The sequence below is a fragment of the Solanum tuberosum genome, unplaced genomic scaffold (genome assembly GCF_000226075.1).
Source record: "Solanum tuberosum cultivar DM 1-3 516 R44 unplaced genomic scaffold, SolTub_3.0 scf00252, whole genome shotgun sequence".
Lineage (NCBI taxonomy): Eukaryota > Viridiplantae > Streptophyta > Magnoliopsida > Solanales > Solanaceae > Solanum > Solanum tuberosum.
The window spans coordinates 852007-877135 of NW_006239175.1; the positions used below are offsets into that span (position 1 = coordinate 852007).

Below are 25129 nucleotides of genomic sequence, written 5' to 3' on the forward strand. Positions count from 1 at the left end.
AAACAAATATACGTACCACCCCTAGTTATAAATTCATAATAGACTATTACACCATTCAACAACCCAAGCGACAAATAATTTATAAACACAAAATTATTATTTCACTTCATTTTTAAGTGTGTTAAGTTCATTTTAAAATTTTAAATAACTTATTTGAAGAAAAGAAAAGAATGGGGGATTGTCTGACATTTTTTGTATACAAGTGTGATCATGCCTAAACAATGTTTTTGTCTAAGCACATCCTTAACCTGGTGTTTCTACACCGCAAAGGGGTGCAAGCTCTTTCTTTTTTATTTAATCATCTGAATTTATAACTCACTGACTCGACTAATCAAAATTTGCACTACGTAAAACCTGTTAAAAACCTGTTAAAAGAGGAAACGCTCCCTACCAAAAATTTCTCTATTCTCTAAACTCGAAGTGCTCATTTCTTGTCTCCCTACAATATCCAAATTCCAGAAATTTATCTACCAATATGATAATCTTGATGAGCTCATAAGTATAGATTCACCAATTCGACGAATAGTCTCTTCTAATGTTAGTTCTATGTTCTTACAGTAATATATGAAGAAAATAAATGGTCATCTAATTTTTCACCAATTTGGTCCAAAGTGTTGCTTTAGGAAACTGAGATATAAATGACAGTTTATGAGATATATGATTTTTCTTATCTTAATGGGTGTCCTTAAAAACCTTAAACAACACTTATTTGACTTAAGAAAGTATTGTTTCATTTTTGCTGGCAATAGTTACTACACAGTGATACTTTCATCAGCTATTCATATGTACACCTCACTTCACTAAAAATAACTCTAATATTTGTTAGTAGTAATTCCTCCCCAAGCTGATGATACAGGGCTAAATTTCAATTTTTTGAAGTGAAACTCATATAGCTTGCTGCAAGTAAATGGTGACCAAGTTTTTTTCAGAGAAAAAGTTGGTTTTCCTTAACCATAACATCTCACTGACAACTTTCTTTGCAGGCAATTTTTTCCTGTCTTGACTGATTCATCTAACAATGTCCCAAAGTTAAATAAGCTGCATTGGCAGTCCCTTCTGAACTCCTCTGCACTGGAATGTGCACAAATGACTACCAAATTGTGATACAATATCCACTATTCCTCCGTAACCAGCTACTGCTGTGACCTGAAAGTTATGTACAGGTGGAACTATGTTTGAGTTATGATAACCAATAACGATAATTAAACATTGTAATATCCTTCCTGCCACAATGGCGATTCAACTTCAGTTTTGGTGTATATAGCATTTCTCGTTTTTTATACAAAAAAGAAAAGTAGAATTACAAATCTACCTAAATAAAAGTAGTCTCTTACCCCTGAAGGATGTGCAGAAATGGAAAACAACGACTGAGGAGCACATGGTATCTGTGAAATAATATCTCCATTCAGGTCAAAGCGACTAAGAAGTGGCTGTGCTCCAACTGCTAAAACCTGACAGGAAAATTAAAGCTCCTTAGGAAAAAAGGAACTGGAAATATCCTAAAAGCATTTGATGGAATTGGTTACTCCCACTAGAATGGTGGATTGAAGACTGCAATCAACTATATTGGCCTTGTTAAGTCCACAGGCACAAAAAGAGAGGGCAGCATATATGCAAAAGGGATAAATTAAGCACAGAAGATTATACCATATTTCTGGCATGACAAACAACACAAGTGTAAATAGTTCAAGGAGTTGACATATTTGGAAGACTAGAGCTTGTTGAGATAAAATATAATTTAGTAAATTGAGTGTACTCAGCTTCAGTTTTTAGATGAGATTGATCATACGTTTCAACATAGTATCAAAGCAGACAAAAGTTTAGAGTTTGAGTCTCACTGCCACCCACTATCAAAAAAATAATAATTCAGATGCTTGGGTCATAAAACAAAATCAAGCCCACATGTGAGGGACCAGTGTTATCAAAGGCGCGCTTTAAGCGCGCTTAAGCCCTGAAGCAAGGCTCAAAACGTGTTGAGCGCTTCGCCTCGCTTTATGTGCGCTTCAGTGTCGTCATCAAGGTTCTAAGACAAACTTTTCCTTGCCAATGAGCCTCTTATGAAGAATTGACACTAAACAATTTATATTTCACTTTATAATAAAAAAAATTCGATTTCATTGGTCATATATTTGTCATTCATGTTTATAATTATTAGTCTTGGACTAAACTTATATATTTGTATTTTTTTTCTCCCTTTGCGCCTTTTTTCATTAAAGCCCACGCTTTATTTGCGCTTTGCGCTTCAAGCCCCCACGGACCTTAGAGCTTTTTTGCGCTTTTTGCCTTCGATAACACTGTGAGGGACTGCACCGAGATATAATATAATTAAATAACGAAATGTATGCTCTCTCTAACAATTTAATTTTTCGATGAGATAGTCATCCACTTCAAAATACTCAAAGCTCTTAGCCGTCACCAATAGCTTTACTTATCTAGAGTGTTCTCATATATATACGTATATTGCCACTTCAATGTAACTCTCTTTCACACAATTCTAGTGCACCGAAGAATTGTTGTTATTATCTTCTCCCCCACCAACCCCCATATCCCCACCCCCTTCCTAAAGGAATTTAATTTGTATTTTCTTGATAAGTCTATTTTCTTTTCCCTTTACCTTTTGGTTGGTAGCTGGCCATGCAAAGGTGAGGGATGAGTTGCACCTTTACCCTCCTTCAACAAGTAGTACACTTCAGTTCTAAACTAGTTGGGATCAATTATATGAATCGTATGTACACATTCTGCTCAATTTTTGGTCCTTTTCATTCCATAACTTCATTAATTGTCCTTTTGAGACAAAAGTAGCCTCAATTCTCTGAATCTCACATATATTGATCTACAAATATCTGACCAAACTAAAACTTCTGGAGAACACCAGACTAACGTAAGTATAGCAACTTCCTCCCATAGTAACTCCTCAACTTTGTTGAATCTCCATTTTAGTATTATGCATTACATCTTCACCTGTTGAGCCAATTTCTTAAAAGACTTCACCTAGATATCTGAATTGTTTGCATTTTGGCACCATAATTTCATCTGGATTCACCTCAATTTCATTATTATGCAAACTGAACTTGTACTACACATATTTTTTCCTACTTCTACTTATCTTAAAACCCCAACTCTTCAGAGTATTTTTCCATAGTTCATGTTGTTGGTCGACCCCCACACTAGTTTCATCATTTAACATCTGCTTGTTGCATACACCAAGAAAATCTATCTTGTATATCAGTTGTTAGATCATCCATAATTTGGGTAAATGGGTACGGGCTCTCAAGGATGATCCTTAGTATAAACCCATGGTTATGAGAAGTTTCTCATCTCACTTTTCTCTCACTTGTGATGGATTCTTTGAAAATATTCTTTATAAAGAGGATGTATTTAAAAAGGAATTCCTTTTTGTTTTAATACCCACCGGAAGACATCTTTGCATTCTATTGTACGCAGGGACGAAGCCAAGTAGCGCTTTATAATGTTTATACATGGCTAAAATTATTTTTTAAGTGTATATATATTAGATGTTGAACCCCTTTCAACTTCTTCGTGTGTTATTTCGTTATATTTTGAACCCCTTGATGAAAATTCTGATCCCGCCACTGATTGTATGCTTTCTCTGAGTCAATGAGTATCATGTGAAGATTCTTCTTCCACTTCCTATATATTCAGTTCTATCTTTCTAACAAATACAAAATCTCTTTGTAGATCTATCGGTATAAATCCAAACTGGTTATCTGTCATTCTAGTGTTGTATCAATGCTCTCATCATTCCTCCCATGATTTCATCAAATGAATATTGCGATAGCAAGCACAATGTTGAATATCTTAAATATTACTGTCCCAATTTATGTGACTTACTTTCCTTTTTAGTCAGTCCCAAAAAGAATGACACATTTCTATATTAAGTAACAATTTAATTATAAAATGTCTATTTTACCCTTAATGAAATGATTTACCGCCACACAAATTTCTATCATTTATCTTGGACCACAAGTTTTAAAAGTCTTCATTTCTTTCTTAAACTCCGTGCCGAGTCAAACTACCTCACATAAAATGGGATGGAGGGAGTATTTATTTAACCAAAGAACTTTCCTCACCCGTTTCGCATCTTTCTAATGCTTAATATAACATTGAATGTTTTGGTAAGCTACACACTAGTCCAATGTATGTAAAGGTAATTCCATACTTTAGGGTCACCATTTGAACATAGGCTTTTCTCACTCTCACATTTTTTATGATCTTGCATGGATATATGTACATCTATAAAGCATCCTCTTGATTCCAATTGAGCAATTGATCATAATACAACAACAAACTCAGTGTAATCTCACAAGAGGGGTATGGAGAGGTAGAGTCTACCCCGATCTTATCCCTACCTTGAGAAGGTACGTAAGTTGTTTTTGAGAGATCCTCGACTCAAAGAACGACAAAAAAACGCAATAGATACAACAAGATAATAAGATAGTCGAGGCTAAAGGAACATTTAGTAATAGAAATCTGAAGATAAAAAAACTCGGAAAAACAAGAAGAAAACTAATACATAGAGAAATGGAAAGAAATATGTCCAACTCCCTACTAACCCTCTATCCTAATTCTCAACATCCACACCCTCCTATCAGGAATCATGTCATATCTTGTGAATTTGGCCCATTTTCTCATTAAATGAAAGGACCAGATGAGGAACCGCTTCCCTCATCGTATGCGGCAACGTTGGACGCTTCAACCATTTAGCCATGGATGCTTAGCGCCTAGGGTGGTCTTTGCCTTCTCCACACAATGGTGGGCTTACACGACGGTAACCTCTATTCAAGGAGTTTATGTATCTGCAGACGATTTGACAGACCTTACTCCTCAAAAAATTCTCGCTTCCGCTTCATCCACCAGAGTCTACAAGGAGGCAAAAGTCCCACGACTACAATTACGTGTTGGATGTTTAGTTGTCCAGACAGTATCTTGAACTAGTGGTCATATGCCCTAAAGGTTTACTATCTGAACTCTTTAACCCCCGAATTTTGGAGTTTCGTACTTCCACACAATTTACTGGGTTCAATAAGCAATCGATATTTCACATCCATTTAGCATCACCTTAGGATGGCATAGCCCTAAAAGTGTTTCTTTTCACCCTTCCATCACGGTACTACTTCACTATTGGTCACCGTCTATTTGTGTCGAGGGTCTTGATACGTAACTGCTTAAGATAAGCCGATAGGCGAAGAGCTAAAGGATGGAACATGCAAAGTAGATCGTGCACCTGTCATGTGCCCCATTAGTCTTACGATATTGATGATAGTGACGATCTTGATGTTAGTACAGAGTTGAACATGCACCATATCCTACCTAATCATCTCACTTGAATACTTCTTTGGCCTACCTCTACCCCTTCTGAAGCCCACTACAACCTACCTCTCATACCTACTTACTGGGCATCTGAACAACACATCTCCTTGAACCATCTCAGTCTCACTTTACGTATCTTGTCCCCCACATCCTCAATATTTTCATTCCTAATCTTATCTCTCCTGATGTGTCACACATCCACCTCAACATCCCCGTCTCTGCCTCTCTCATCTTCTAAACATGAGAGTTTCAGATTGGCCAACACTCTGCACCATATAACATAGTCAGTCTAACCACCACCCTATAGAACGTACCTTTAATTATGGGTGGCACATTCTTATCACACAAAATATCAAATGTGAGCCTCCATTTCATCCACTCTGCTCTATAATATGATGTGTGGCATCCTCGTCAATCTCCTCAATTGATCTAAATAACCTCTCCATCTTTTTTTTATCTCACTATTTCATATCAAAATATATTGGAAACCGCTTCAACATATTTAACCTAATTTAAGTAGTACCCTCTTCTTTCTTGATTGCGCTAGTTGTACATTTGTTTCTCCCTCTCTAGATCCCTAACTTTTAGTACAAGCCATATAGGACTTTATCTCAAGCATCACTAATAGTCTTCTCACTTCTATGCTAACTATCATATACTCTTGTTCTAAATTGCGAGGACTCCTTCATTTTCGGTGCATCACTCATGTCGACACGACATGGATATATGGTTATGGGATCCGTACCAAATATGGTCAATTGATTTTTGGTACTTTGACCAAATCGATAGAGAAATCCAAGAAAGATCCAATGATTTCTAAAATCAAAACAAAAGTTTAAGGTAATATCATAATTAAGGCATATGTTCTTTATCATTAAAAGATATTTGTATTAAAAGCTCAGTAAGCACAAAGTGCTTTAAATATAGTCACAGGTAAACATCACAAATGAACTCAAGAAGTCTATCATGACCTCTATATCATTTGCAATAGGAAAAAACAATAAGAAAATGCATTTGTACTTAATAATAATAATAATAATAATAATAAACCCAAACTTGCTCTCAAAATTTCGTGCATTCCTTTCCTTCCAAATAGTCCACTATAATTAAGGCATATTTTTATAAATCTATTTTTTTTTAAAATGAATTATTTTTAGTCGAACCCTACATCTGTATCAGGATTTATACCCCTAAATCTTAAAATCTAAATCATGAAGGATTTGACCTCTAGGTCCGCACCCATATCAAACGCCCACACCCAAACAACTTAGCTCTTCTTACCATTCTTGAAAAAAATGTTAAGTTCCCTATTTCAATGTCTTTCCACAATCCTTGTAGTTGAGGTCTTAGGTTGTGAGACATACCTAACTTCACATGTTAATTTTCTAATGCAATTGTCATTACTTTCCACTATTGGTGTGTTTGGTATGGAAAAGTGTTATCCCAATCGTCTGTTTGGGGTCAAAATGTCTGAAAATTCATTTTTTAGGAATAAAAGTTTTTTTAAAACAAGGAAAATGACTTCCCCAATGGGAGTAAGGGAAACAAGTTCCATACGTGGAATGGAGTAAGGGAAACAAGTTCCATACGTGGCATTCCAAGTTCATACTCTGCTCTCCACAGTCCATACCCTAATACCCCTAACTTGCACCACTTGACCACCCTACCCCTGCCACCCTGACCCCAACTACCCCACTCCACCCCATAATATTTTCCTAGATTACATATAAATGCTCTTGGGACAATATTTTTTGCTTACTTACCATACACTAAAAAAAAAGTCAGAAAACCACTTATTTTCCACAAAAATATTTTTCATTGGAAACATTTTTCTTCATAGCAAACACGCCCATAAGTATTTGTTTATGCTTTTAAGTTCATGTTCCCGATCTCGCTCCCTCCTTCTGTAGTATGTTCTTAAATGTAATTTGGTTTGTATAATTTTGTGTGCACCATTGATTTATCAATTCCACAAAACTTTTCTCTGTTCCTCACTCTTTCGCTTTACAGTCAAAACTAGTTGTGGTCATGGTTTCCCATTATAAACACTGCAGTCTTTACATATGGAGGTGCCACTTCTTGTAAGAATGAAATCTATTTTTTTAGAATGGCAACAATTAATCTATATGTCCACAGATATACTACATCAAAGTATGTAGTGCCCCTTCAAAAGTACAACTTACAGCTTGAACATCTATATGTCGTTCCTATGAATAGTCTAAAACGTCAAAAATATAATCTGTTTGAGCTATTTATTTTTGTTTACACCAAAAATAAATTAGAGCTAAGCATATCATTCTGAACTCTTGCAAATTGCTCTACTTGTCTTCAAAACATCTCCTATTCCTTTCTTTCCACATTGTCCACGAAATGCATGCATGGACAATCTTCCATCTTCCTTCCTTTTTGGCTGCATTGACATCCGTGTTCCAGCAGTTTAGCAATCCCTTTATGTTCCCTGACCTCACCCATTTAGTCCTCCTCAGATATATGAGTATCTTCCGCAACTGGTTTGTCCACATACAATGTATAAAAAGATGGTTGATTGTCTCCTCCTGTTCCCCGCATAAAATCCCTCAAGAGCATAGATGAATTCCTCTCTGATTCAAATTCTCATGTGTCAATAACACTTCTTTAACTAGAACCCTAGTAAAGTAGTTCACATTATAATTAATCTCCCATTCCCTTTGTCCCATATTATAACAATGTCGCTCCTAGTCCCACTAGCTTCCAATTGGGCATGGCTAACCCAATTGTTCCCCCAAACTTCCTTCAATATCTTTGTGGTATCCCCCATGAGCTTTGTTTCCTGGAGACACTGCATCAGCTTTCTATGTATGTAGACGGTTTCTGATTAGCCTTCTCTTTCTGCAAATATATAACCCCCTAACATTCCAAGGCACTCTTTCCAATTGCATTGAACTTTTATTGCCAGGTATTCCCCCTACTTCTTGAGCCATAACTATAGAATTTGGAATCAAGTTCTGACCCTTTCATTTCATTCACCCCCTTCTTTTTTACAATGGCTTGCTCCCCCTTGTTCATCCGATTGTTATTGTCTATCTTCATAAATAATTCTTTGGCCTTCTCATCACACCCTTTAAGATCTACACCCAATTTTGTGCTTAGTTTGATGAGTGTTGTCGAATCCATTCTGAAGTTTTGGTGTCTTGAACAGCCTCCGGTTCAAAGGAATTACATCTTCTTCGATCCAATTGCTGCTTCATCTGGTTCCTTCAGTTCCAAGGCCTTAGATTCCTCTTTGTCTACTTTAAGCTTTCCTTTAAATGCACGATTTCAGTTGATTTATTTCCTGGCACTGTTGTATTAGTCATACAAATGTTGAATTGATCTTCTTGAATCTTTGTGTGTTCTTCCTCACCCTCGTACATCACTCACTTCTTCCCGGCTTGAGTTATTGTAGATGACTGAATGTGCGATATTGTTCTTCTTTCTCTAAGTGTGGTTGCTTGGATTTCAATTGTGACTGGGTCTATAGTTTGGGCTTCACTCTCGGAGAAATTGGGAAATGTCTGAATTATTTTGGTCTGCTTTTGTTGGGCTTAAAATTGGGCCCAAGTTTTGCGGCGGAGTAAAAGGTCCAAGATTATCTCTAAAAGGCCCCTCTCTGTTACTTGGCACCCCATGTGCCTTTGACCTAAACTTTCCCCCATCGACTAATGTGCCCACATGCCCTGTCAACTTCACCCAGGTGTCAACCTTCATATCTCTATCAAAAAAAAGTTGGCATTGTACTATTATCCTGTGGATAATTCAAAGGCTCCCTGCACTTCTTCTTCCTTCTGATTTCACACTGACCGGAGCTTCCACCCACACCGGAATTGTATAGATGAGACCTTCAGTTTCCACTTCAACCTTTTTAGGAAGCTCATTTCCATCCCCCTTCACTTTGATTCAAGCCTAGTGAAGATGATTTCTCAAAGTTGCCTCCTCATCTATTTCAATGAATCCACCACAACAGTTACCTATCTCTTCAAATATCTTTTGTAACCAGAAATTCAATGGTAAACCCAGCAATCTGACCCAGACCCAATCCCTGTTGATCTCTTCTGTCCAACATCCAACGGTAGGATTCCACCATTGGAGATTCAGCTTTTTCTTTGGCCAAGTCCATTCTCATGTCATGCCATGTTCTGCGGCTTTCCTTGTGGGGAATTCAAAAAGATACTGAGAGTCATTCATGTTGAAGACATTAACTCCAAAAGTTGACATCCATGAGTTACATGCCCATTTCCTCACATCACTCAGAGTTGGCATCTCTTTTGGCGGCAACTAGAATTTTCCAACTAGGCATCGACTCAACAGATCTGATTATGTCCTTGTTGTTATGTGTGTTGTTTTCGTCTCCTCCGTCATCCATCTATTGTTTCTGAAAGCCTCCTTGTAGGACGTTTCTATTTGTCTATTTCTGCTAGGAATAGGGTTCTTCACTCGGTTTGTATCATTGATAAAATTAGTAAATTTTTGGGCAATATTTGCCCAACCCTCTTTAAGAGGACCCTCTGATGTAATAATGATAGATTTCCTTCCCCTTGAATGGTTGTGAAGCTTCTGTATCTACCAGCTTCATTATATTTATATTTCAGAGTACAAAAGAACTCTGAAAAGTGGTCCTTCATGTTCGATCTCTTTATTGTCTTCCTCTTTTCTTTTGTAGCTACATTGAAGATGAACACCAACCACGACATTAATGCTAATAGTGACTTGTCTCATTAATTATCTATTGCGCTCAATCCAGTCGAACCATACTTCTGAATCTAAATATCTCCTAAATCCTAATATTGTCATAGGATTTAAACCCTGCATTATAAAAATCCTATCTTCCCCCATATCTATTGAAAACTCCGACCAGAGCAGACGGAGAAGAATTTCTCCCCTGGAGAGTGAAAATTTCAAAAAGGACTAAAATTGACAACCTCGAAAAAAGTGTCTGAGAGAATTTTGTCCCACACTTTTAATTAGTCTCGGTGATTACTAAATTTGTTCAAATACTAAGAATGAAATCTATTTAGCTACAGCTATCTACTCTTAGATGTTATACAAGAAGAGAGGGGAGATCAAATAATGAATAGCTTTGTTGGAGATATAAATAAAGTAAATAAAAATACGATCTTTCTAACAACTCAAACTTTTAGATGAGATGGTCACACAACTTTAACATGGTATTAGAGTTATTATTCATGTTATTGGAAATAAACTTTTAGCTCATGAGGCTCATCCCAATTTGTGATTTACTCGATGTTTGGCCCTAATATTATATTGTTCACGCTCCAACGGGAAGACTTGGGTGTGCAGGGGTATTGAGTTTGTCCTACATCAGTTGTGGGATGGGAATTTGATCTCCTTCTATGATCATGGGCAATCCCCACCTCTTGAGCTAGCTTCAAGGTGTGAGTTAGAGTTAGATTCAAGGTTCATATTCTTATCATGATATCATAGTAGAGCTCCAGGGTTCGCGTCTCATAGTCGGCAATTATTAAAAAAATATCCACGTTTTGGCTCATGAAAAAGTATTAAGTGCACACTTAAGTAGACGTCTTGGAGATTAGTGACAAGATTTTCACTAAGGGGGTTCGAAAAATAAAAGTGTAGTACCTAGGATTTGAACTTGGAACCTCAAGGTGAATTTTGAACCCCTAAACCACTAAGTCAACCTCTACTTTTGTATTCAGGGGATTCAAAATCTATATAAATACACAATTTTTAAAATTACATTATATATACACAATATAATTTTTTGCCGAGGGGGTTTGGGTAAACACCCTCACCTCCTCCTAGATCTGCTCCTGTTGGAGATACAAATTAAGTAAATAAAAGTATGTTCTCCCTAACCACTTAAGCTTTTAGATGAAATGATCAGACAACTTTGTATTTGATCTAACAAGACCTATAGTACTGCTTGCAGCCAACCAACACAGTTTATTAGTGGAACCATCGGAAAAGGGGGATTTAAAGAAAGGATAATTGTAATTCTCTTTGAACAGACACAGGAAACATCAAAACTACTTGGAATTTGATGTAAGTAAAAGAACTCACTTGATTATCATCAAATGAGACATCCTGGGTAGCAGCACTTGTCGTGATACCTGAAACACATTCACAAGCTGGAAGATTCCAAACAGATAAAGACCGGCCACTTCCACAAGCCTGTGAAGTCAAACAGAGTGGCCATAATTAATATACTTGATGCAGGAAAGTTACTTTTACGCATGAAAAATTGATGAGCATATTCATTTCTCTGATTTAAACCTCAAAGGTGTGAAGCAACAATAAACCAGGCAAAAGAAAATGAAAAAAAGAAACAACTTGAAACAAACCAGGAGATGACTTGAAACACAGATTGCATGGTCAGATGCAAAACATGCATCAACATGAAGTTTGGGTATGCTGTTGCATATTCAACGAAGCAGTTGGTAAGCTCCATTTCTTATCTGGAGCCAAGAGATATCGAATACCATTAAGTCACACTTATAGTCACAGTTTAGGTAAGTGGGGGCCCTGTCCCGGTGATCTGTCATTATATGGTTATAGATTCCATTAGAAGCTTCGTAGACCATTTAAAGTTGTCATGAGTAATTATAGTTTCAGTTGCCGACTATATTAGTGTGGCCAATTGGCCAGCACGCGTTATGTATAGCATCTATCTATTGTCTTATGTATAACGGGTCATCTGATTAGCACAAGCCATTTGTATAGCAGGTACTCATATGGACCCTTGTTCGTCCCTTGCGATTAGGGGCATCACAACAGTGGCAAATACCTCAGATGTCCATTAGCAATCAAGCAACACAGTACCTGGCTCGAGGCTCTACGTCTAATGCATGAAGCTGTTCTCGTTACCATGTTATCTCAACATAAACTTAGTTTCACAAGGCCAAATACAGGTTATGCTCTATGTAAAGACAGCAAGTAGTTCACACATCCCCACCCCACCTCGCTTTTTTTTCCTTTGCCTAGTAAAGATGTATACCAACTTATTTTGTTTTATAAGGAAAGAGAAATAACTTTAGTATGTAAAGCTTTTTTGGAGGGGGGGGGGGTGTTTCATCAGACATAACAAAGAGAATCAATACAAAGAAAATCAAAGTCAACTCTCCAAAATTAGGAGATTCATGTCTTACTGTCATCTTCAGCAAAACCAGTCATCATTGACATGATTATTATAACTAAACAGACTACAGTATGTCTGTAATAACCCGGTTTATTTATATGATGTGGAGAATTAATTTTACTCATAGCTATTGGGTCAAATACTAAACTAGTGGAAATAATTTTATTATATATAAGATAGTGACTAAATAAGTGGCTAAGTTTTCAACTCTACTTGCTTAGTTGACTCTAACTAGGGCTATTAAATTAAAAGGAGTGGGCAAGCCCATTCTCTTATTCTTGTTGCTGCCACATTTCGACTGAGGGAGTAAAAAGTAGGGTAACTGATCTCTTAGTTTTTTTAAACGGGAAGAAGCAACCTCATAGAAGAGTTTTAAGGAGTTCACGGGCAGGACAGGAAGCTGGTGCAGTAGAGATTGCATAGCCAGGTATTGAAATTTATTGTTGTCGTGATGCTCTCGTTAGCATTAATTATATATATGTTGCTTGATGCTCTTGTCTAAGAAGTGCAATTAATTATGGCTCAACAATGAACCAAACATGTAGAAACAATGAGAAGACAATGGAAGGTATTTTTATAACTATTCACTGAGTGTAAAAATTTAATACCTAGTCCCAACCTTTTTCAGTGGAGTTGCAGTGAAGTAAAATGCTTGATAATGTGGCTAATTGAGATTGATTCTGCAATTATATATTGTTAAGTTTAAAAAGTGCAATGGAATTTGGATTCTCAAATGAGAGCCCGGGTACAAAAATTGCACCAGAAATCTAGTTAGGGTTTCGACTTTCAACAGTCTCTTTTAGCCACTGTTAGAATGCTATTTTTTTAGCTATAAAGATACTGTATTTACTTGGGGGTCGTTTGGTAGGGTGTATAAGAATAGTGATATATATGGTGTATTAATTATGCTTGCATTAACTATGCTGAGATTATTTCATGCATTGCATATTTCTAGAAAAAAAAATTGTTTACAAGTATACCCACAAATATAGTGGAAAAAATGTGGAAAAGATTTTGAGGAGCAATTGTGTCGTTACTCATGCTAATGCATGCATTAAACCCCCTTGCATTGCTAATACCATGGTTTCCCATGTATTAGTTATATGAAGCATAATACCAAATAAGGTATTAGTAATACACAAAGTCCAAAGCTAATGAATGAATTATTTTTTCTACTACATCCAAACGACCCCTTAATGTTCTTGGAGTATGGGTATTAATTTATATAAATTATAATTGAATAATTAGGTTGGACTTTGATAATTTTCCCCCTTTAATTCATGGTTTAAGATGTGAGAGTTTAAGTTAGCTTTAAGCTTGCAAGCTAGGGATATTGAGACTTGACCTAGACTAGCATAATTTATTTTTTTTGATGATAAGGGAAACCCGCAGCCGCTACCCTTTGGGTGCGCACAGGGTAAAACCCCCGCTAGCATAATTGATATAGTTAATCAATGTTTTTGCATAGTTGAGACCTTTGAAGGTTGTTTGGTTGGTGCTTTATGTGTTGCAACGTTGGGAACGTGTCATTACCAAGGTAAGTGAGACTTCACACTTTGGGTGCTTGCTTTTCAAATCCGATTCAAAAATGTTGTCTGCCCAGTATATATGTTGGGACGAGCGTGTGCTTGGCAGAATCAGCGGTCTTTGAGGCCAGCCACGTATACTTTATTTTCAAGTACACGAAAACTCTCTTTATAAATTGTTTTGTGATGTGATATGGCTATGCCATGAGGTTGGGGCATAGTGTATGCTTCTTGATTTTACTGGGGCATTGTGTATGCTTCCCTGAGCATTGTGTATGCTACTGGGGACTCATGGTGTTGATTAATTGTTTTAACTATAATTCATGACAAGTCTTTAGTCTGAATTGTTTTGAGAAACATAGTTTATTGATAAACAATTGTTTGGAACTTGTTGGCTATTCTATTATGATATGATTCGTGTGCATAATATTTTGTGCTCGTGGTGTGTTTCTATTTTCTAACACTTATACCAGGGGTATTAGTGGCGAGTCAAAGACTTTTTTTTTTTAATGACAAGGGAAACCCGCAGCCGCTACCTTTTGGGTGCGCACAGGGTAAAACCCCCGCTCCTATGCAATAGCTCGCAAACCACATAGGAGAGGTAACCCACACTAGGCAAGCCCGGTGCGACGAGCTCGACCCAGAAGGCAAACCCCTTGCTTACGCAAGCAAGGGGTTTCGAACTTGAGACCTCCAACATGGAACCCGCAGTTGCTACCCTTTGGGTGCGCACAGGGTAAAACCCCCGCTCCTATGCAATAGCTCGCAAACCACATAGGAGAGGTAACCCACACTAGGCAAGCCCGGTGCGACGAGCTCGACCCAGAAGGCAAACCCCTTGCTTACGCAAGCAAGGGGTTTCGAACTTGAGACCTCCAACATGGAAGTCCCAAGCACAAACCACTGGGCCACCCCGAAGGGTGTGGCGAGTCAAAGGCTTCCTAGGTTATATTATGTATAACTCACTCCTTATCTGCATGTCCATGCAGATATTATTGTTATGGATGAGGCTAGTGGCTAAAGAGTTTGTTGAGTGGATTCTATTGTTGAGGTGAGCCGCTTCATTGTTCGTGGAGGCCGTTGTTTCAACTTACCTTATTTAACGTCATTTATTTATTTATTTGGGTTTGCATGTCCGACAGTTAAACGCATGTCATTCTATTAAGTATTAATGTTCCATAGTCATATTGTTTGATTAGGGCTAGAGAACTAGTATGAGTGATCTTTGAATTACTAGATTGACTATGGATTTCGTTGGATTATTATTCTCCATTTATTGATTTTTATTAATGTGTCCAGACTTGCATGTAATTGCTCTCAGTGCTTATATGATTGGGTAAGTGAATGGATGATTGGTTCGCCCGACAGGTGGTGTTAGCGGGTGCCAGTCTAGTGGGTATTTTGAGATGTGACTTTTCCAAATAAAGTGAAAAATATTCTGTTTACATGGTCAAACCCCCACTGAACATTGCAACAAAAGTAATTGCAGTATGACAGCTCTAACCAAACAACGATTATTATAGTTCATACAGTAGCAAATGGACAATAAAGTTAGTTTGGTAATGGCATCTGAACTCTTACCAGCCAACTCTCGCTTGCATCAAGAGCTATGCAACTGACATATGGAAACAACTCCTTCAACTTCTTATCCTTCTGGGGATCAATTATTTGAATACATTTACCAGTTCTGCAATCTAAGACAATTTCATAAAATGGCAGTCAATAATCAACACATAAAGATAGATCAAAATTGAGAAAATCATGTGTTACTCCCAAGTAAGGAAGAGCCCAAAGCAATCAATAGAAGGCAAAATTGGCAAATTCATCAGGGCTGGCCTTGTGTTCCAAATTTTTTTTATAACTACAGCTCCTACTCTTTTTTTTGAGGAAGAATAACTACTGCTCCTATTATTAGAAGGAATATGAAAGATATACCCCATATCCGTGCTGTCCCATCCTCTGAACCAGTTATAACCTGAAAATTGCCGAGGGAGTGAGAGAGAAAAAAAAAAAGCAAAATTGGGCAAAATTCAAGGTACAATTGAAGTTTCAAGAAATATTATATTTAAAAAGCAAAAGGGTGCTGTTGTACTTAACAAGTGCATAAAATGGAAATGGGTAAGACTAGCCACAGAGAAAGAGTGTGTATGCATGAGAGACAAACAGAAATTTTTACCTGATTGTGAGAATTTCGCGCAACAATGCAATGCAAGTAGTCTGAATGTCCTTTAAGAACCATCTTTATTTCATTCTTCTCCTGAGCACCATAATTTAAATCACATTATCATCAAAAAAGTCTTAGTTGGAAGATTTCTTTTTTCTTTTATTCGGAAAAAGAAAAAAAATCCTTTTAAGAAGAAGCAATGAATTAGGTAGGGACTAGTCATTAGTGGAAACGAAAAGAAAGAAGTAATTAAGAAATACTATAATATCATAATCAACCCATGCACAATGCACAAATACATACCACATCCCAGCAATATGCACAAGAATCACCAGAAGCAGCAAATATGGATCCGGTCTACAATAGAACACAAAAAAAGGAAATAAACATATGTAGACAGGACAACGTGGAGGTAGGAAACTGGACTTGAGAGAAGCAAGAGAAGAATCCATGAGATATAAATGCTAAACGCATAAGTATAAACAAAGTTAGCTAAGTCACATGCTTTGAACTAACAGCTCCAACTATGGCATCCAGACCCCAAAGTCCACTCAGCATGAATGCCTAAATGACTACTTAATTCTTCTCTCCCTACCACCTCATAGGGTTGCTGCAGAAACCTTCTCCAAATTTGGTATTATAATATCAAATGCACAATTCTCAACTCCAAATGGAGTAGGTTGATGATGTACTAAAGAAGATTGTAAACCCCCCCTTCCCCACCCCCACCCCCCAAACACACACAGAGCATCAAAGAAACAGATGAATAAGAGTATAGTACAAATTGTCCACTACTATAAAGTTCTTTTGTAGTTCATCCAATATTTAGCACTTCAGTAAATTGTATGATTTGAAATGATAGCTTCCCCCACTACCATGCTCTGCTCTCTTCTTCGTAAAAAATGAAATGAAACAAACTATTGCCTCACTGCTGCGCAGCAGATAGGTTTCAGAAGAACATCATAATCTAGTGAAGAACCCAAGACATTCCTTCACAACGAAGAGCATCTGTAGTGATACAGCTGGTTTTACCTCTCAGATTTAAGAAGCATCTAACATTAGAAGATAACTAAGTCACGATTCACATCTACCTCCTAGCAGCTAACGCACAACCAGAAATCAGACTTACCTATAGTTCTATCCTCTCACCCTATAGCATCAATCAAGAAGCCACTCGGCTGGTTTAGAAAAAGATAGAGAGGATAACATACCTGAGTATTAACAGCCACACAATTATTTTCAGGAATTGGCGAAAGCGCCCCCCACGGACCTCTGAGATATGAGAACATGGTTGGAACACAAATAAGGCAATAATAGTGTAAAGTAGAGGAGGATGAAATAATAGAACCATCATAAGCAGTAACCACTAATTTTCAGATATAGAAGGCAAGGGTCAAAGACAACATTTCATCTATACACCAATCCAAGAAGTTTTTTAAATTAAAAGCAATCAAAAACTTTAATTGCATAATATATTTGTTCAGAGTCCCCCTCCCCCAACACCCAAGCCCCCTGATTCCAGGTAAACAATAAAAGCTACTAACATTATGTTTGAGAGGAAAATTTCAATAACCATCAGTAAGCAGGAAACTGAAAAGACAAAATGTTTAAATCCTGAACAGGACATCTTTTGTTGCACGTCAATTGCTAAGGATGCAATATCAACACATAACAGTAATGCAAACTGTGAGAGAAGTTAGTAAAATTCCACCCTAAACTACAAGCTTTCTTTGAAGCCCCTACAACATGGGATATTTGAAGAAATCTGAAATTATTTTATATTTCTTGGTAACTTACTTCTTTTGAGGATTTACCAAGTCAAGTACCGGCTTTGATACGCCTCCTGAATAGTAACAAAAGAAAAGTAAGAAGAGAATTCAACTCATAGCCAAAAGCAGTAACAAAATAATTTCAAGTTGCATCAACATCACAGTGAAAACCAGACAGCCTATCGGCATTCAGCTGATGCTTTGACTTGCAGAATTTTTCTGCCCAAACAGAAAAAGGATGTTGATGTTCAAAAGGTAATTTGGTTTGTGGCTGCTAAACTAGTATCTAAGAGGGCACACAACAAAATATAATGTGGGAAGCAAGAAAGGGGCATCTTACAGAATTAGGCAAGAACATTTCAAGACTAATATTTTGCCAGTTCATTAGGTGCGGCAAAAAGTGCATTCCCTCACTTCTCTTTCATCCAAGATTAACAATATTTCTTGCACTGGTAGATCTATAATGCAATAGAGCCACGATATTAGAATCCAATTTTTCTGTGCTTTTGTTGAGTCGTACATTGGTGGGCTTAGGAAATTTGGTCTTAGGCAATCCTCCCCTCATAAGCTAGCTTTTGGTGTTGAGTTAGGCCTAAGGTTCATTTCTTTATCGTGATATCAGATCCATGGCCAACCTAATTCATTATTTCATCTGATGTTGGCCCCCCTATCTTGTATTGACCACGCTCCAGAACTCCAGTCCTAGGCATGCGAGGGTATGTTGAGTCCCACACCGCTGAGATTAGGGAAATTTAGTCTTCCTCTAAGTTGCTCAGACTCGAGTGTGGGTGTTTGATACAGGTGCAGATCTAAAGGTCGGATCCTTCATGGTCTAATTTTTAATAAGATCAAGGGATATGAATCCATGTATGGATACGGGTGCGGGGATTCGCCTAAAAATAATTAGAATATCTAAAAATAGAGCTATAAAACCTAAACTATGAGATATTATGTGGAGAACTTGAGAAGAATCATGGAAGGAGATCCAAGGAAAGGCAGTGACAGAGAAATTTCTATATAAAAGGTATTCCATTTCCTTCAATTTCACCTTAGCTTTTGTATTGATTACCGAAATCATCAAAATTGTCCACACTTTCCCCATCGAGTTTGATAAAAGTACCCAAAATCGGTTGACAAAATCGGACACGGATCCCACACCCACGTCGTGTCGACACAAGTGTGGCACCAAAAGTTAAGAGTATGAGCAACTTAGGTCTTCCTTATATCGTCTTGGGGAATCCTCTCCTCTTGAGCTAGAATTTGAGGTTGACTTAGGCCTAAGGTAAAAGAGTGAAGGATTACCCAAGACCATACAAGGAGACCAAATTTCTCTTATCCCACCCATGTGGGCCTCAACATCCACAGCACGCTAGGACTGCAGATTTGGAGCGTGGACAATATAAGACGGGAGGTGCAACACCGAATGGAACAATGAATTGGTTTGAGCCTAACTCCCATATCACGATAAAGACATGAACTTTGGGCCAACTCAACCCCAAAAGCTTAAGCTCAAGTGGGGAGGATTGTCCAAGACCATATAATTAGTCCATGTTCCAATCCCACAAACAATGTGGCACAGTTTTTTCACTTATGTCTGACACAACTTTTGCAGGCCATTTCACTGCTACCCTCATGTTACTCTCCTTGTCTTTATTATTCAGTTTCTCTTTTACCTAACAAGAACATACCACATGAAGAATTGACAAAGGGAGAGAAGTATCTTACTTCTAAGTTCTGCAATCAGAAGAGGTAGTAGTTCCAATAAATTGAAGCAACATGGGTTTAGTAGGGGTTTTCATATACATTGCTGGGAGGTCATCAATACACATTATGTCCATTCAGAACTTTCACAGTCAAGAATTATTTTTAAAAAGCCTTACCCTTCGGGGTGGCCCAATGGTTTGGGCTTGGGACTTCCATGTTGGAGGTCTCAAGTTCGAAACCCCTTGCCAGCGAAAGCAAGGGGTTTGCCTTCTAGGTCGAGCTCGTCGCACCGGGCTTGCCTAGTGCGGGTTACCTCTCCTATGTGATTTGCGAGCTATTGCATAGGAGCGGGGGTTTTACCCTGTGCGCACCCAAAGGGTAGCGGCTGCGGGTTTCCCTTGTCATCAAAAAAAAAAAAAAAATTAAAAAGCCTTAATGCCACCAACATTGCTTTGATTCCTAAAAGAAAGGCCTAACCCATCGGTGGCCACCTAAAGTTGGCACTAACTTTCACTTAGACACCTCAACTAGGCTTTGTTCATTTTAGACACCTCATGTCATGTTTCGGTGTGTCATTTTAACACTTTTTTTATAATCAGTCAAATGCGTAAGGTGTGTGTAACACACCGACGATGAAGTGTCAACATGACGAATTAAATAAAGACATGTGGCATATATATTGAAAATAATTTTTAAATAATGAATTTTGAGTATAAAAAGAAGGCAATGACTTAATGACACGTGGCAATTTTTATCCAAATAATCTTAAAAAAATGAACCACTTGCACAACCCATCCTTTGATGTCTTCTCCACCACCCCCCACACCCGATCCTCAACCCCTCCCCCACCAAATTGTCTTCTTACCCCAACCTCTCCCCAATCCAGATTGTCTTTCTCCAAAATACTTCCATAGTAATATAACTATTTGAAAAAAAATATTTTACAAAAGCACAATCTCTTTGCAAAAACTAATTCGTCTTACTTATAACTTCAAATAAAATAAAATTCTTCAAATCTAAACAAACAGTTCCCTTTTAAAAGAATTTCCTAGAACTTTTAAGAAAATATATATATTTCGATTTTTTTTTAAAATTTCGAGAAGGAAGAATGGCAACAAAATAAGAAAAGTTGTTTAAGCTTGAAATCTATTTGTGTTGTAGCACCATTAGATCTATTTCTCCATGGAAGGAGTTTAAGTTTTAGAAAATGGTGGCTAAAATGGGGAAGCAAAAGAAAAAATACAATAAAAATTGGTTAAATAAGCTCTCCACGCGCTGGTAAGGAGTGTATCACTCACTATGTTATGTCAGCAAAAAGTGTCAAAATGACACAGCGGGACCTGACATGAGGTGTCTAAAATGAACAAAGTCTAGTTGTAGTGTCTAAGTGAAAATTAGTGTCCACTTTAGGGGGCCACCGATGGGTTAAGGAGCACAGAGACTATAGACCTATCATTTTGATTGGCAGTGTCTCCGAGATTGTTTTCAAGCTTCTAACATAATGGCTCAAAACAGCGATGATGCATAAATTGGTGGGCACACATCAAAGAGTTCTCATCAAACGAAGACAAATTAGGGATATTGCCCTAATTGCAAATGAATGCCTAGACTCCAGATTCTAGGAAGGGGAAGCATAATTCTTTGCAAACTAGACATAGAAAAAGGCTTTGACCAAAGTGAATTGGAGATTCTTGTTGAGAACTTCAAGAAAAATGGGTTTTGGAAGTAAGTGGGTGAACTGGATCAATACATTCAAGTTTTTAGTCTTGATTAATGGCTCACTTGAAGGTTTCTTTCAATCTCACAGAGGACTGAGGCAAGGAGAACCTCTGTCTCCTTTCCTTTTTCTGATAGCAATGGAGTGGTTAAAAAGAAACAAATGGCTCAGAGAAAAAACTTGATATCCCATTAATTATCCTCAGAACTTCCACCAATGTTCTGAGATCCTGGGAGGTGAAATAGGAACATTACCTACTGTCTACCTTGGAATGGCATTGGGGGCAAAGAGCAGGTCTCAAGACATATGGAATGGGGTTCTAGATAAGTGTGAGAAGAAACTTTCCAGATGGAAAAGCCAATATTTGTCTCTGGGTGGCAGATTCACTCTAATGAATAGTGTTTTAGATGCCCTTCCACATACATGATGTCATTATTTCTAATCCCCCCAAAGGTTGAAATTTGAGAAGAGAATTGATGCACTTAGAAGAAGTTTCTTGTGGCAGGGAAACAAGGAGAAGAGGGGCTACAACCTTATCAAATGGAAGACTGTTAAAACACAAGGAGCCTAGGCAAAAAAAAAACTCAGAAAGCAGAACCAAAGCCTACTCATGAAGTGGTTATGGTCTATGGAGATACTCTAATAAAGATTATTCTTTATGGAAGTATGCTATTGAAGGCAAGTATGGAGAATATGAATCATGGAAGACAAAGGCGCTGAGCACAATTTATGGGGTCAGTATCTGAAGGACTATTAGGAACCTATTCCAATCTTTCAATTATAGAACAAAGTTAGAAATGGGGAAAAACTATCCTTTTGGAAGAATAACTGGCTTGAATCGGCTCCTTAAAATTTCTCTTCATGGAGGTTCCTGAATCAGTAGCAAAGAGCCAATATCAGTGAAGTCTGGAGTAATCATGGCGGGAATTTTAGCTATAGGAGATTGGTGGATTTGCAGAATTCTACGACACACTTGCTCAATTTACTGGAACCACCCTCCTCGGAGACATATTATGGTGGAAAAAACCACAACTCAGGTGAATTCTCAGTCAAAACAGCAAACCACTAGCTGAATTATGGCAACACTATTAGCGACTTTTGGACTTGGAAGCACAGATGGAAGACTATGATTCCATATAAGGTGCCCTGTTTTGTATGGTAAGAAGGCCTGTTTGACACAGGATAAGCAACAAAGAAGGCAACTACAACTATGTTCTATCTGTCTTTTATATGGAAGGACTGCAGAGACAAATAATCATTTGTTCCTGTACTGCAGAGTAACCACCCAACTCTGGGATTTTTTTTGGGTTATGACAGGCTTGAGCTGAACTATGCCAGGGAGTTCACTAGAGATGCTATCTAGCTGGAGCAGAAAAGGGGGGACCAAAGTTCAGAAAAGAAGATGGAGCATAATCCTAGGATGCATACGGAGGACTATTTAGAAGGAAAGAAATTTAAGATATTTTGAATGCAAAAGCAACCCAATCCAAAAGATAAAGTTTAGTTGTATTTTGCTATTTCATTTTTGGTGTAAACAAGAATACATAGAAGACACTGAGACTCTACTTCAAGTCCTAGAGTCTCTATAGTTTTCCTTTTTGCTAGAAGATATCTTCCTAGAATAGTAGTTTTTTCCTTCTAATACTCCTGTAATTACTGGCTTCACAGCCCTTTTTGTGATTTAATATAAGTTGTTACCTTCGTCAAAAAAACACGTCAGCTGAACTGCTACAAGAGGGGCAGATTGAAAATCTTAAGTTGCTGAATTGACATTTTTAACTTCTAATTTGTTAAGCTGATGAAAGACACGAATACATATGCATTGCATCCCCTGTTCTTTCCCCTCCTGAACTTCCTTTCATAATGTGAGGACATTATAACAAGTTTGTCCGGCGAAGAAATCACTCAGCTGCATGAGTTTCAATACAGCAAAAGAGTTGGATGCTAGAACTGGAAGCAAAACCAAGCAAAGGAGCTCAACATTTTAAAATGTTCAAAAATAGGATGTTAGAATTCGTCATTCAACAACAATATAACTACGCCTCAATCTCAAACTACTCAAGGATTCATTACTGCACACACAAAAAAGATGGTACCTTGTGCCGATTCCTTAGACCCCAACATTTCTTTCCACTTCCATCCTCGAATCCGACCATCATCACCACAACTGCATGAAATTACATATATTAACAAAGAATTGGCACATATGATAGAATAAATAACACTAACCGGAGAAATTTATAGGAGTTATTTACTTTTATGTAATAAGTACCACAAGATAATTGCCTCTCTTGCTTACTTGATTAAAAAGAAAATTAGTTCACGAAGTTTCACAGCTCAGTCATTAACTACAACTCTCTAAAACCTCAGTATCAAACAGTTTTACAACTTTTTTCTACTTGCCCTAACATATGAGCTAAGTTGCGCGGACTCTTCACTTTCGATGCCTCACCCGTGTCAGATTCTTCAAAAAGACACTACTTTTGGAGAATCCGACACGCACCCGATGACATTTTGAAGAGTCCAAACAATATAGCATATGAGCTCTAGTTAAGCTAAAAGCTCTGTACCTGCATTTTGGATACTTGAAGTAACATTTTCCCATAATTTTGATTCTAAACAAAAAAAAAAGAAGCTGTACTATCTCCAATCTGTGCAAATTTACCTACAGCTTTTATCAGTACAGATAGACGCAAATTCTGAAAACATACCTCAATAACAGTGAATCTTCATGGTTACTATAAAATTTAACATCATAAGCAGGTCCATCATGTCCTTGCACCAGCCAACTAGGTTCAGCTACTGGCACCAATGAACTAAACCAACGTCACCAAATAAAATATCAATTCAAACCAAACCTGACCAGAACACTTCGAAAACATTGAGAAAACAGAAACTCACTTGCCCGCGGAGTTCAATCCCTATCAATAAGAAAAAGGAATCAAATAATAGCAATTAGTTTGTAGAGCAATCCCTATATTAACGTTCTTTCTTACTTTATAGACTGTAATATTGAGCTTACAAGGCAAGAAGAGATAGAGTAAGCGGCAATGGAGCCGTCGCTAATGGCGGCGACGATGAGGTCCGGATAGGAATTATGGTCCGGGTTCGGGGCGAATGCAGTCCGGAAGACCGTTCGACATTGAGATTCTCTCTCGAGTATAATGGAATCTCTGTATATGCCTTCGTCCCAGTTTCTGCAGTCCATGGCTGTCGCCATTGTTACCGGAATATTTTGGGTGTAGTGAATCAGGGTTATGAAGAAAACTTGAAAAGAATATTAGGTGGACTAGCCACTTTTGGATCAAAATTCAAATTTTAGCCACTTGACATGTAATTAAAAATAATCGTTTCTTAATGCAAAAATAAAATTGGAAAATCTCAACAGTTAATTAGTTGGTTGGCTATATAAATTTTCACTTTGTTGGTAAGAGTTTCATTTCTTCCATTGTAATTCTCTTTCTTCTTTCCATACCCCTAAGTTATAAAAAAAATTGTAAAAATAGCGTATGATTTGCTAATTGGACTAAACCTTGGTCCTCTCTATCAAGCATTGCCAGAAAACATTCAAATTGATGAAAGAATGGACAACCTTGACTTCCTTATGGAGAATTGGAATTGGAACATCTCTTTAGTTTAACATCTTCCTTCTGATATTGTTGAGTATATTTACTCTAATTTAGAGGTTGTAAATTTTGAAGATATATGGAATCAACCTTGATGGATTGCCACAAAATCAGGATTATTCACAGTGAAGAGTGCTTGGGATTTGATCAGACAGAGAGA

General features: G+C 37.5%; 1 protein-coding gene across 1 annotated transcript; it reads right to left on the reverse strand.

Moving 5' to 3' along the window:
- Nucleotides 1–711: 711 nt before the first annotated feature.
- On the reverse strand, nt 712–24644 carry LOC102594146 (THO complex subunit 6). Its single transcript, XM_006357653.2, has 13 exons — nt 24366–24644; nt 24245–24264; nt 24055–24159; nt 23440–23510; nt 17951–17996; nt 17365–17425; nt 16457–16510; nt 16166–16246; nt 15925–15964; nt 15571–15683; nt 11389–11499; nt 1335–1451; nt 712–1146 (listed from the first exon to the last, which is right to left on the reverse strand). Exons 1-13 carry the CDS (start codon nt 24561–24563, stop codon nt 1030–1032), a joined length of 1134 nt encoding a protein of 377 aa, XP_006357715.1. The 5' UTR covers nt 24564–24644; the 3' UTR covers nt 712–1029.
- Nucleotides 24645–25129: the final 485 nt, after the last annotated feature.